The sequence below is a fragment of the Protopterus annectens genome, chromosome 9.part0 (assembly GCF_019279795.1).
Source record: "Protopterus annectens isolate FY-2018-M chromosome 9.part0, PAN1.0, whole genome shotgun sequence".
Classification (NCBI taxonomy): domain Eukaryota; kingdom Metazoa; phylum Chordata; order Ceratodontiformes; family Protopteridae; genus Protopterus; species Protopterus annectens.
In genome coordinates this window covers 521,836,703-521,851,113 of record NC_056743.1, presented here as the reverse complement: position 1 = coordinate 521,851,113, position 14,411 = coordinate 521,836,703, and the positions used below count along the sequence as shown (strand labels likewise).

General features: G+C 35.3%; 1 protein-coding gene across 2 annotated transcripts in view; it reads right to left on the bottom strand.

Annotated features, from left to right (window-relative positions):
* SLC4A5 (solute carrier family 4 member 5) overlaps positions 1 to 14,411 on the bottom strand; it is a 765,106-nt gene that overhangs the window by 380,618 nt on the left and 370,077 nt on the right. For both annotated transcript variants that reach the window (XM_044083082.1, XM_044083081.1), the window contains exon 8: positions 6,067 to 6,154. In XM_044083082.1, coding sequence (XP_043939017.1) covers positions 6,067 to 6,154 — 88 coding nt within the window. The remainder of the gene's footprint in view (positions 1 to 6,066; positions 6,155 to 14,411) is intronic.

Here is a 14,411-nt window from a genome sequence, read left to right as displayed (position 1 = left end):
GCACAAGTGATTTGTATTTTCATTCAGATTGCAAAACAGAAGCCAAAAGTTGGAAATATTTTTGTTCTGAATGACTTCTTCAGACACACTAACAATTTTCATAAATGTAAACATACATACATATATATATATATATATATATATATATATATATATATATATATATATATACATACATACAGAGAGAGATAGAGAGACGGTGAAACCTAGTACTGAGGAAATGTAGTTTCCCAGCCTTAAGGGTATTAAGCACTTTGCTTAAGGAAGAACAAACCAAAAAAAAAAAAGGGAATACCAGTTGTACAGGAATGATAACTGCATGTATTTGTATCTCCTGGGCATATTGCAATCTGAAGTCCGCCTCAGTTAAGATGTTAAAAAATACATACATTTTAAAAAAATGTCCTCTGTTCTATATGCGCTATAGTATGCCATTCCCAATGATTAAATTCTTCAAATTCTACAATTATTCTCTATTTCATAGTCTATGAACCCTCATTAGTCTGTGTAGGAAAGACTGTTCCATTACTTGTCAACTATCCAGATTTTTGCAGAATGTCCAGATTTTTACATCATATTTTTTATCTGTTTAATATAAAATGCAAAGTTATACCTCAAGACTTTGCATCTCACTGCATCTGTGATTCTCATGATACCCCTGGCAAGACTGCACATGTGAAAGATACAGTGATATCTGAAATATCTTTGATCCCAGCATCAATACCCTTTATCTTTTCAAATCTGAATATGGGGGTGTGTCAGAAGATAAATCTTTTTGGTGGAGCTATCTTTAAATCCAGGTCTCCCCTTCTCCATCCTGCTCCAAAGCAGTCAGTTACCACAGATGCTTTGGACTTTTGCTTGAGGAGAAGTTTCAGGACGGTTAAAAGTACAGGGGTGTGGGACACCAAAGACAGATGCAAGCACATAAATATCTAGAAGACGCTTGTCCTGATCAACACGCTCAACTCTCAGAACCATCTTTGGTCCCCGGGAACCTTTCAAGTGGTTACACAGACACACAGTGCATCCTCTTGGCAAACTTGCACTTTATCTTGGAATATAGATTCACAGCACCATTTCACCTTACAGGCATCTGATATTTCATCAGAACAAAACTTTGTGGCAGATACACTGACTAGGACCAGGGCAGACCCTTACAAATGGGAACTAGAATAGAGAATCTTCCAAAATTTGGTCCATCTGCAGGGAGTTCCTCAAGCAGACCTTTTGAACAATCAACTGGCAAAATTCTGTTCCATGACTCTGTGCAAGAAGGTCTGGAAGATAGATGCCTTTTCTTTAATTTGTACAGGAATGTTCTGTATGCTTTTCCACTAATATCAAGGGTACTTCTGAAAAATTAGAGGGAATCCCCCAAGATCATTGTGGTGACTTTCTTTTGACCTAGGTAACTGTGGCCCTCTCTTCTTTCAGAAAAGACCAGATGCAATTACTACAAGATTCCTCACAGATTTGATCTACTCACACAAGAACAGGGGTGTTTAAAGCATTCTGACATCATTCACTTTCAATTGACTGCCTGGATGATAAGGTCTTAATTCATTTTAGATCCCTGTTTAATGAGGACATATAGCAGGTACTAATGGAGGCATGACAGCCTGTTACTAGAAAATCACATATTAGCAAATGGAAAAGCTTTTCTAGTTGGTACCAAAAACATAACCAGCACCCATTCAGTGCTAGTTGTTCTCTGGTTATAAAATATCTGTGAAAGTCACTAAGTATTATTCTTCTATCAAGGTTACTTTTTCCACCATTTCAGCATGTCTTCCCCATAGATCCTCCTTTTTGAGGCAGTCTTATATCAATATGTTCTTGAAAGGGGTTTTGCATAAGAGGGCACCAAGTAAACTAGTGGCTCCTCTTTGGGATTTTAATTTTGTTTTAGAGAAGTTAATACTTGGTCCATTTGAACTTGCTAATCTGGCTCTGTAGAAGTTCTTAATAGGGAAAACAGTTTTTCTGTTTGCTCTGACCTCTTCCAGAAGGGCATCTGATTTGCAAGTTCTTATGGTGAGTCACCCTACTTCAGTTTCCATAGGGACAAGATTTCTTTAAGAACTAACCTTCTTTTACTTTTATGCCTAAAGTGGTACCCCAGTTTACTTTAAGCCAAACTACCCCTCTCCCCATTTTCTTTACTCTAAAAATGGGCAGAAAGGATAGTCCATACCTTGGACGTCTATAGACAACTCAGGTACTGTCATGGCAGAACTACACTTGTCAGATCTTCAGATCAATCATTTATTTCTTGTGAAGGTAAGAAGAAGGGATAACCTGTGTCAAAATAAACTATTTTCAAATGGTTGTCTTAGGCTATTACCTTATGTTATACTTAACACAACAACTATATTCCAGGTAGGGTCAGGGCCCTCTACCAAGGCTTTGGCTTCATCTATGGCTTTTTGAAAAGGATTGGATTCTAGAAATATTCTAGAAGCTGCTACTTGGTCCTCTGTTTGTTTGTGTATTTTGGCTTTTCCCAGTTAGGGGTCACCACAGCGGAACTCTGGTCCGCTAATGATTGGCAGTTGATTTTTACGTACCGGCTTGCCAGGCCTGACGCACAACCTTTAAAGAAGGTACGCCCATTCACACATGTCTCCATGCAGAAGACGCTCTAGCTGAGAATCGAACCGGACAGTGCACTTTAAACTTGATTCCTTCTCTAGGTCCAGACCAACCTTTGCTGGGACCATTCTCCAAGGGCTCCTGGACCCTTCTTCCATCTTTCAAATGTAGTTAGCTGTGGTAATCTACCCATATAGCTAAGGCTACTGCAGCAGTGATCAATGTGATGAACATAGAACAGTTTTGTCAGTTGAACTTACCATAACAGTAAATGTTCAAATGGTCACTGCTGCAGTAGCCACTCCCTCCCTCCATCCTCCTTGTTTTGTGTTGTGTTTTTTTTTTCTGCCAGGGTGAGGACATTTATTTGTTGTTGTTCCTAGATTAGTCTTTTCAGGGTTCAGCCTCCTTCTTTCTGCTGGCATGAATGCTCTGAAGGTCTTTGCATGCAAACTTGTCTTTTAGTCATCTCAGCTTGACCTGCTTGACAGTTTGGGTGCATGGAAGGTGCCCTGAAGCGTTGGAAGCTGGCTGGCCATTTTATCCTTGGCAGGATATAACCAATATAGCTAAGGCTACTGAGGCAGGGACCATTTGGACAAGTTCAACTTATGCAACTTAACTTTTCTGTTCCAAACGTATTGTCTTCTCTTTCTCTCTCTCTCTCTGTAATCTCATTCTAGCTGTGCCTAGTTTTAAAAAGAATATGTCCCTTCTCAGATGTTAAAGAAGAACCCTTGAAGAAAAAAAAAGCCACTTTGGCAGATGAGCTCACAAAGACATTAATACAGTGGGGCAAAATATCTACTCTCAGCTTCTAGTGTGGCACTGCAATGTATATAAATATTCAGACAACACATGCATAAAGACACACAGACACACACACGCACACACACACATATTGCTAGATATCGTAGAATCAAAATAAGACAGTAGAAGTACTTTATCCAAAAATAGCGGGTTGTTATTAAGACAAAATAATAGCTCCATAATGCAAATTCTTTAGGATGGGAAAAGAATAGAAAATTCTGCTGCCTCTCGTACCAGTTCAGGTCTAGTTCCTAAATAAATTCAGACAGCTTTCTGCTGGCTGAATTCTCAGTAGAATATCTTCAGACTGTTCCATGCCCCTCCAGACTATGTTTTCACTTCTACAACACTCTTCCCTTAAGTGTTGTTCTAGCCACAGACTCCCACTAAACTGAGAGTATATCCTCTCTGATGTCCAGAATTATCATTCTGTTTTTCTTATACATCTCATTAACTAGGTTCCTATACTTTATCAGAGACATACCGGTCTTTTTTAATGAAAAACAAGTTTTCTGTAAGCAGTATAGGTAGGTAGGTACTAGGCTAGTGGCCTAAGGACCTAAGTAAGCCTAGCCAACAAGATTCCCTGGCTTATGCCACCAAGAAAGTTATTTTCCTGTATAATTTTTAATGTTTACCACCACAATACTATTTACAAAACCCCTTTAAACTATATACTTCAGTGTTGACCCATCCTATGGTGAGAACCACCACTACGGTGCCTTTTAGTTTTTATTTATTTGAATTTGCTTGCTGGAGTAGAGCTCTGATCTCAATGGACCAATTTCCGTGTCAGCCTTGAAGCACAGAAAGTATCAATACAAAAGTATAGAAGATCTTACAATGACGTATAAAGTCAAATAGGAAATGTAATATAGTTCTTTACCACATTAAAAGGGTCGTGTAAAACAGTTTACTATCAAAACCCCACCACATGGAAGATCGAGTGTACACATTACTACAACCTTCCCTTGAAAATCGGCATGCTAAATAGCAATGTACATGAAAATAACGGTGAACGCCAAAAACCCTTACTGCTCCAGACCTAGTAACAAGCGTTAACATAGGTCCAGAGGTGGGGGGCAAATTCAGACAGTCGGTAATGTCAGTATTTGACATTCCAACTGTTAACATGTGGGACTCTCTCTGCTGGATTTGACCTTCTGAGCAGCGAGTTTTTAATGGAAAAACATGTACCATTACAACGTATAGTACATGTCTGCACATGTACATTATGTGCAACATTAAAAAAAAATAAAAGGGCAGAGGAGGGACTGAAGAGGAAGGATGGCATGACAAGCCAGAGTTTAGAAGTTAGAGCATTGGATTAAAGCAAAACAATTATAAACTGCTATGAATGTTGGAGTATGCAATGACCTTTCAAGAAAGTACAGAATGACGGCAAAGAATTTATTTTACTGTCTTACTTACGACTTGTCTAATTAGACTTTAATAGTAACAATTTACATTTTCTATAAAATGTATTCCCTGTAATACTTCTGTAAGAAGGGCTGACACTGCTTAATCATACTTAAGAAATACATGGATGTTAGGTGGGTGCCAGCCCCATTAAAAACAATATTTGAAATAATACCGTTTAGATATACTGCTGATCAAGGCTAAAGTCTGGTAAACAAGTATGCAAAGCATTCAGACAGTGCAAATATACATGCTTCAAGGTCCTTAGCAATCCCCTAACAATCATGAGAATTCAAGGACAAACTATGTTAAAAACACACAAATGACCTAAAGCATGTAATAATTAAAAGTCCGAATAGAGCGAAGAGCCAAAAATACAAAACCATGAGGTAAGGACGCAAAGAAGAAGAAGAAAAAATACACAGACAGGGAAATAGTCTTGCCCAAGATGAATTCAAATAAGTTTAATCTATATTGCAAGCCTAAGAGTGTGTTTGTTTGTGTGTGTGTGTGTGTGTGTGTGTGTGTGTGTGTGTGTGTGTGTGTGTGTGTGTGAGGAGGGAATGAAACTGGGGGCTTGGCTGTATTAAGATGATACATAAATCACTAATAATGACAGAGAAATTCAGAGACATGCAAATTAGCCAATAGTAAGGTTTTTCCTCATCGCAACTAATCTGTATTTGAATTGCTGGTTTCCACTTTCACGCCAAAAGGCACTTTTTACAACAGCCTTATTCCTTGTGTCTGAACCTATTTTTGAATCCTAGCCTAGCAGTTTACTAACACACACTGATCAGCAGATTTGGAAAAATCTTGCAGGTTACTCAATATCTATAACGTCAGTGAATTAAGGTTTTAGTCAAGTGATTGCCACACCAGATTCTAAAACAAGAAGATGTTTTGAATATTAGCACATATTTAAGAACAGCTGCTACTGCTCAAATGTTTTCTTTGAAAAGAAACTAAATTTATTTGCTTCAGCTAGAAAGCACAATACTTGCCCGTGATAACACTAGCCCACAATATAATACCCACTTTCTGCACACTGTTGCCTTCTTAAGGGAGATGAGAACAAAAACAAAATAAAGCAAAAAATAAATAAATAAATAAGAAACTTTCATACTACAATTACAAACATTTCCTTGATGGCAATGTTAGCTTTACATTTCTCTGGTTTTACATATATCAGAAATTGTACTTGCAGCATACAGAGTACAACTGGCTGTAGGTTTGACTTACATCATCAACCATAAGTGTAGCAATAGCTCTGCCAATTTCATTGTAGGATTTTGCTTTTCCAGTTGGACCCAACAAGATGAAAAGAAATCTGCATGAATAAAAGACAGAGAAATGAATTCTTCCTGACTGTTTTATATCTCTCTTAATATCTAGTCATGCATCAGCTTAATTATCCCTTTCAATAATATTTCCCCTGCATTTTGCTGAACTTGTGTGGGAGCATGTATTTTTAAAATGGAATTACTAGGGAAATGGTGGGTTATGTTGGAAATGTTGAAAGACAGTTTTCAATATTTTCTCAACAAAAATAATTGCATAGACATTTCTGATACTGAAAATGTAGTTGAAACCATGATAGATATTGACCCCCAAAATGAAGGACACATTGATCTCTGATACCTGTAACGGGAGGGGCGGGGGCAGTATGGCAATGTTTTCAAGCAGATTTTATGTTTCATTTTATATTTTAAGTCAGTAAAAATTTTATCTTCAAAGACTCAGACTTCATATTCTGCTGTATACTGTACCATTCAAAGTGTCAGAAGCAGTTGAAGATCAGAGCTACTTTAAGCTTATGATAGGGTTACCACCTGTCCCACTTTTATGGACAGTCCTCCTCTTGGGCAGTTGTGTCCCAAAAAATATTGTGAAAGAATGGCAAATCCAGATTTTAGGACAAAAACAAAATTATTATATGTATACATGTGTATATAAACAGTGTTAGTTAAAACATTCTGAAAACATAACAAACAAATGAATACAAAACAAAATACAAAATGCAAGAACTTTTATTCAGGAAAACAACAAACAAGGCAAACAACTTTGTACTGGTCTGTCCTATGTACCCCCTAAATGTGTTGATGTGTGTAACACAAAACAACTAGCACAAATTGGCACTTTGGCCAGCTTATGATGAGAGGTTTCCCTTAAGGTGGGGTTTGATTCTATAAGCAACCCAAAAACATAGTTTACATTTGAATATTTTGTTAGCACAGAAAGCAGCACACAATCAGTGTTAAGATGTTAGACAGTAAAGTTGGAGATTTGTGCTCAAACTCCATAAAACTGCCATTGTGTATTTCTGTCCCTAGGCAAGCAACTCCTTTTTAATGTACTCCTAGGTCTCTAGTGGAAAGGAGGACCTCTGGTAGAGTATGTGAGATTTCACAATGAAAACAATAGCAAATAACAATAAAGTCTATCAATGATGCATTTCAGCTTATGTAATGGCAACCAGATCTACTGTGTTAAATATCTGTTTGCCAGTATAAAAAGCACATTTTCAAAACTGCTTGCATTTTCTTAAGTAGCATTTAAATTAACTTGTATGGAGTACAATAGTAATATAGTTTCAAAGCAAGCAAAAAGTACTTCCCATTGAGGCACAAAACTCTTCTGTTGTTGTAAACTCTTAAAGATACAACCAAATACTCATGGAATACTTAGAAGATAACAATGTCTTCTTATGTTGAGTGCTGTGTAACCATTAAAATATACTATGTCACAACTCATTGTACAGCCGTTATAATCTAAACTGCATATATTTGTACAGAACTTTGATGTTGTTTAAAAAACGGACACAGTAAAACAAGAAACCTATGGAGAATGAACATTCCACAATACAGTATTATTCGGTATGGTAGATCCAGTGAAAAACAAGTCTGCTGCTTCAAGGCAAACAATGTAGACAACCTAGAAACATAATGCAAAGTAAATGGCCGTGTGTTTTGGTGTTGCTAAAGAGAGTAACAGCTCAATCCAACAACAAACCATCAAAAAAATATAAATTAAAGATACAGCTATGGAACAAAGTCAGATTAAAAAAAAAATAAAAATACAGTAAAAAATAAATAAAAAAAGACATCACACACAAGATATCGTGAATGCAGAAACACACTGAAACGCAATAGACACACATATACACACAAAGACACACAGAACTAATAGACCAAACTAAACAAAATTAATAAACTTAAATACTAACCAGAATAATATACAAAGTGATCCTGCATATCCACTTACCCACAACTCTACAAGAAGGGAAGCATATACATGCACACACACAAATTATATATAAGATCATGAGGAAACAAAGCCACAACTAGTTCTATGGAGGCATCTACTGGAACAAAACCTGAACTATTTTGGTGTAACATTTACTGTAAGAGAATATACTAACAAACAAACAAGCGATTTTTTGTGACAAAAATAACACACACATATAGATATAAATATAGATAAAGACATATGTTCTCCAAACCAATTACAGCACTCAAATAGTGACAAGTTGAATCTTTAATGACATCAAAACAAAAAAATAGAATGATCCACACAAAAAACCCAGAATTTTGCCAAAAGGCTTCATCAATGTTGTGGGGAACCCCACTTAAAACATTTAAATACAGACATTACTTCCCCTACCCAACTAAAATACCAGTATCTGTAACATATAAGCTTATGTATAAGCTACTTGGATGCCATCTGGTGACTTAATATACTTATTACAGCTATTAAAAAATGCATATAATAATAATTAACTGAATGAATTTAACTATGTATTTATAAAAACATATTTAAAAAAATAAACTCATACTAATATATGTGCTCAATAATTAAACCTCTTTCTTTTACAGTTAATACATGTTGAAACTTTTCATTTAACCCTGGTTAATAAAGCACCTAGATGGCAATCCATTTTTCCAGATGATTCACAATAGCATTTTTAAAAAAATTAATTACATTGCCCAATATTAAATCAATACCAGTAAAAGAAAACTTAGCAGTAGTATTTCACAACTGATGTTTATACAAAGGACTACATTCTCTTATATTTTGTATCACTTAGCTGTACAGTTAGCTGAAATTTCATGGCACAGAAGTGCGACCAACATAGAAACTGTCACAACAACGTATCACTATGTATATAATCCAAGATGTAGCACAAATGATCATGCCCCATGTTTCAAAAGTTTGAGTAGGGTTTATGGAAGTCAGATGTTTAGTGTTAACAATATTTGGGCAGTATATACAATCACTACATGATACACATTTCCACAGTCCCCACTCAAACTGGCAATGTTTTTTCACATTTAAAAACGATAGAATTATCGCAGTGATCTCCCATTCCTTCTTATAACCAAAAATACACATTTTCCACTATGTCTTCAAAAATCAAAAAGTGTATCACTACTCATGATGCCGCAATATTTTTGTATGATTTCTTTAATTTTATATGTATTGGAACCACGTGTTAATATAAACCTAGAGTTTATGTCTTTCTCTTCATCCATCCGATCTTTATACTCAAGTGTGTCTTCTCTGGACAATTTCCCAACATTCATCCTAACTTGCAAAAATGTATTCTGATTATTATCTCTCAGTAAAAGATTTTACTTCGACCTCTCCTTCCTTATCATAATTTATAGTGATTATGAGACTTATTATGAACCTTAAAAACTGACTTGAGAATGTTTCGGATGACAGCTATCCACCCATAGTAATGAATTTCTGTGTTATGGTTTTCTAGAAACCATAGTGTTAAGAAAACCATCTTCCAGTTTTTTTTCCTGAACATCCCCAAAAAATCTGCTGTTTTCTGATCATACTGAACATCAAACTTAATAACAATCTGTGGGAATTTAAAAAGGAAACAAAGATCTTTAATGAATCTGTACCCTCCCTCCCATATTAACCAACAATCATCCAAATAAATAAACCAAGAATCAATAAAACAGAACAAAAGATTGTTATTCTGATTCCGTATGATTTTTTTCCTGTGGGAAAAAAAAAGATTTCTTTATACATTGGGGAAAAATTAGTCCCCATTGCCATTCCACTCATTGGAAAATACAATATTCCCGAAAGAAGACAAACATTTTTGTTAATGTGCAGTGCAACAAATCCACAATAAATTTATTAAATTTTGATTTATAATAACCATGCTTCATCCGAAAATGTCTAACTGCTTTTATTCCACCTGGATGTGGGATATTGGTTTATAGGCCATTCACATCCAAAGTTACCAGATATGCCCATTACTAACCATCTTCCCCTTCAGAACACTCAAAAATGGGTTGTGCCTTTAAGTCATGCTGGAATAAGAGACACAATAGGTTTTAAATAATGTTCTGAAAAAGAATATGGTGGTTCTGTTAAAGAGCCACTTCCAGAGACAATGGGTCTACCAGGAGGGGAAACACTTTTTTATACATTTTAGGTAGAAACTAAGTATATTGTTGTTTTGGATTATCTGTCTTACGTTCCCCCATCTGTTTATGAGAAATTATTCCACTTTCCACTGCCTCTGTCAAAAAGTCAACTATTGGTTAAAAAGGGTGGCGAAATCAGTAAACATAGGGAAATAAATCTTCGGATCTGATAATGGTCTTTCTGCTTCTTTAAAATAATTCCTTATACCACATATTATAACTGCAAACAAGTAAAATAGAAATAACTGGAACCATGAACAGCTGGTAATGAAGAGGTTTATTAGACTCAAACAACTTTTAAAACCGCAAATTATAATTGCCCTTCCTTTATCTGCTCCTGTAATCACAGCATTTTTATTATTTTTCAGAGACTGTAATGTCACCCTATCAAGTTCTGAAAAATACAAAATTGATTTTTAAAGTTATTGTTGCACAGTAAAACACAGATTGTTATACAGAATTACACCTAATCCATCCATGCTAATATTTATTTTAATGCAAGTTAAAATAGTAGAAGTGCTTTTTCTTCAAACTGTTATACTTTTATATGTTATGTGTGCTCAGCTTGCCTGTTTGGGGTGGCATGTTGTCTGGAATTTTACCATAAACTTTTGCAACTTTTGCATACTTAAGTTGCAGTTTTAAGTAATATCCTGTGAATTTTCTTTAGGCAACACAGTTTTACCTTACTCTCAAAGGCAGAAGCTGTACACATATAAAAATGTAACAACTGAAAGGAAGTTTTAACAGGGTCTATATTACCAGATTGGATGTTTAGGTTATTAAACACCTTAACATCGAACTGGTAATATCGAAAGCAAAAAACTGCGAACGGATGATTTAATGCAGGGAAAGAATTCCCTTGGCCATTAGCCAGACTTTGCCATTTTGTCTACTGTAGAGCGATCTTGGAGTTGGTATATTAAGTTAGGGGGGTGAGCGGGCACAGCCCCCAACATCAGGTGAAGCCCACAACTTTGCTTGGGTTTAAAGTTGTTTTTTTTTTTGTGGCCAACGGAAATCTTTCCCTATGCCATTCACAGTTATTAGTTTCAATATTACCAGTTCGATGTTTAGGTGTTCGATAACCTAAACATTCGATCTGGTAATATAGACCCATTTTAACAAAGTTTAAAATTAACTTTCATTAAACAAAACAAATTTACTACTACAGATGGATGCAGTATGTATAGTTCATGTATTAATGGTATGGTATATGCTGATTAATAAGTGCAAGCATATATATTGTAATTGTATATGTGTCAGGGATTAAAGCTTTTTTCTTTACAATAGAGATATTTCTGAGGTAAAGCAATTGGTGCATATAGGTTATATAAGGACGATATGTTGCAAGCAATTTTTAATATCACGGCAACTCAAAATATTAGAAATCATAGATAATATTAAGTACAAAATTTAAATAATCCTAACAGACACCTTTAAGAAGTAAATATCTGACACAAATTATTCCAAGGATTTGGAATCGGCTTCCAATTAAGATTAGATTGTCCCCAGATTTGACCTCTCTTAAATATCAGCTTCACTTTTGGATGGGAAGGTGAAGTTTAGACTTGCAATTTTTGATGGGGCAGTGTTCCTGGACTACACTCAGGCCTGAACACTGGGGAAAGAACTTATGAACTTTCTTACAGATATTTCTTTACTAATACATATACATTTATATACATGTGTATACAGATACATTTTTATTATAACAAAAAAATATGTTATCAAAAACATTTCATTTTATACACAGATATGCTAATGCCTTCTCAAGTATTACATTACATATAAAGACATATTTGCAGATACAAATACACATACTTTTATTCTAGCATATACCTTCAATTATTCAATGCTTATCTAGTTTTTAAACCTATATTTGATATGGTTGTAAAAAAAATAAAAATATTTAATATAGAACTCTAGCCTTTTCACTGTTATCCGATATACTTACTCAGCCAGCTGGTTAGGCCTACAGTTTTGTTGATCATTCTACCTATGACTGCACTGTCAGAGTTGAGAAGTGCTCACCCAACTTGTGCCATTTGTCAATTTTCTTCCAGTCTGACCCACAAACATAGGATTTGATCTTATCCAGGTACAAAGTCCTAAGACGTTTGAACATTACCTTGGTCTTAATAGCAGAACAGCTCAGAGCTCAGCCTCATGCTTTCATAGGAGCTGCCATCACTGGAAGTGCCAGCACCATAATGAGGAATGTAACTTCAGGGTAGTGGTGTACAGGTTTCGAACCTCACCCTCTGGGATGTGACATCACCAAAAAAAAAAAATAATAATACCTTGTAGGGACATTACTATTGGAACTGATATTACTGGCAAGTTATGTTTATCCAAATTGCTTTGCCACATACGTTTTCTTTAAAGCAATGCTTTTACATTTCCTTTCCATTGTGAATAAAATTCAGTAATGAAATCATTACATTTTAATTTGCTTACTTCTTTTTCCGTTTATGTTTTGTTATTTTTATATGAGTAGGAAACCTAGATGGTATGTATTGCCCTTTCAGTATTACATTGTTGTAAATCATTTACATTTTTGTTTGCTTTAATATATAAAGATATGGTAACATTTATGTCATTATGAATTTATATTAAGTATTGAGTGATTTGAGGTAAGAAGGTGTATCACCCAAGGGATGGATCATGTCATTCGCCCTGCTCTAAGGCAAGTGGATTATAAGACTACAAGCAGATAGAGGACTTGGGCTGAATGATAGGGGTTTCTTTGAAACCCTTTCTTAAAGATCATTCCCTTAAGCATTGACATGAAGCCTTATACTGTAATATACAGTTTGTTATAGTTAATTGCTTTGCATGAGAATATATGACCCAGATGTCTGATTATATTTACTGCCTATATGCTTATGATGTGTTTTAAACTTTTATGTAGTTCATTGCTAATAAATACATCAGTGAGGTGTGTATGTAAGCGAGGGCACTTTAAGAGTTTTTTAATTAAATTTATTCAGTTAGGATTTCGTTGATTGTTTGAAATATTGACATGAAGTTTTATACTGTATCATAAGTCTGTTATAGTTAATTGCTTTGCATTAGAATATATGTCCTATATGTCTGATGATGTATTTTAAACTTTTATGTGGTTCATTGCCATTAAATATATCAGTGAGATGTGTATGTAAGTGAGGGCACTTTAAGAGTTTTTTTAATTAAATTTACTTGGTTGGGATTTCATTGGTTGTTTTAAATAAGTGATAGTATTTATATGGAGCTCTGTTTAAGATATTTCGAAAGGTTGATGCCAACGCAAAAGCACTTACTTGATTTCAAATAAAGGATTTTTTGGATTTTTATACTGTGGCTCAGCTTCAAATGTTGTGGAGTACCATCCTTTCTCTTCATTTTGGTTTGCTTTCTACATTGTTAGGTGGTACTTTACCCATTTGGTGGCTCTTTTTCTGCATATTGAGGTTTTGTACATTGACATAGCCAGTTTATTGTCAAATATTGTTTGACTATTACCGTAAATTGACTCAGGGTGGTAAGTAAAGTAATATCAGCTGGGAGTGAGTTCCAGGATCTACCGGCACAGTTGGCAAAGAGAGAGTCACCGGCTGAGTTATTTGTTTTGATAGACTGAACTAGCAGTCTGTTTGAAGATCGAAGAGGTCTGGGATTGTTATAGGAGGTGATAATGTTTTTAAATGCAGGAGTATTGTCTGGATTGTAAAGGATTTTATAAGACATAATCCATTGGTTATACTGGATCAAGTTGGGCAGTTTTAGCCACCCAAGCTAGTTTAGATTGATACAGTGGTGTGTCCTATAAGGCAGACCAGTGGCAAATCTGGCAATGCGGTTGTACCAGATGGAGAGTTTGTTGAGAACAGACTTGTTTAGATTAGTAAGTAAAGGGGATGTGTACAGGAGAGTTGAAAGTAGGTGACAGCGAGCTATGGCAATTTTTGCAGGTGGGGTTAAGAAGGCTTTTATCCTGTAAAGTGACCCTAGTTTTTTATTGATGGTTTTGATGGTTTGATTAACATGTAGATCGAATTTAAGATGATCTATGATAACACCTAGTAGTTTTGTAGAGGTGTCTGGGCTGATTATAGTGCCATTATTGGATTTTATGGTAAAGGTAAATGCGGTGGA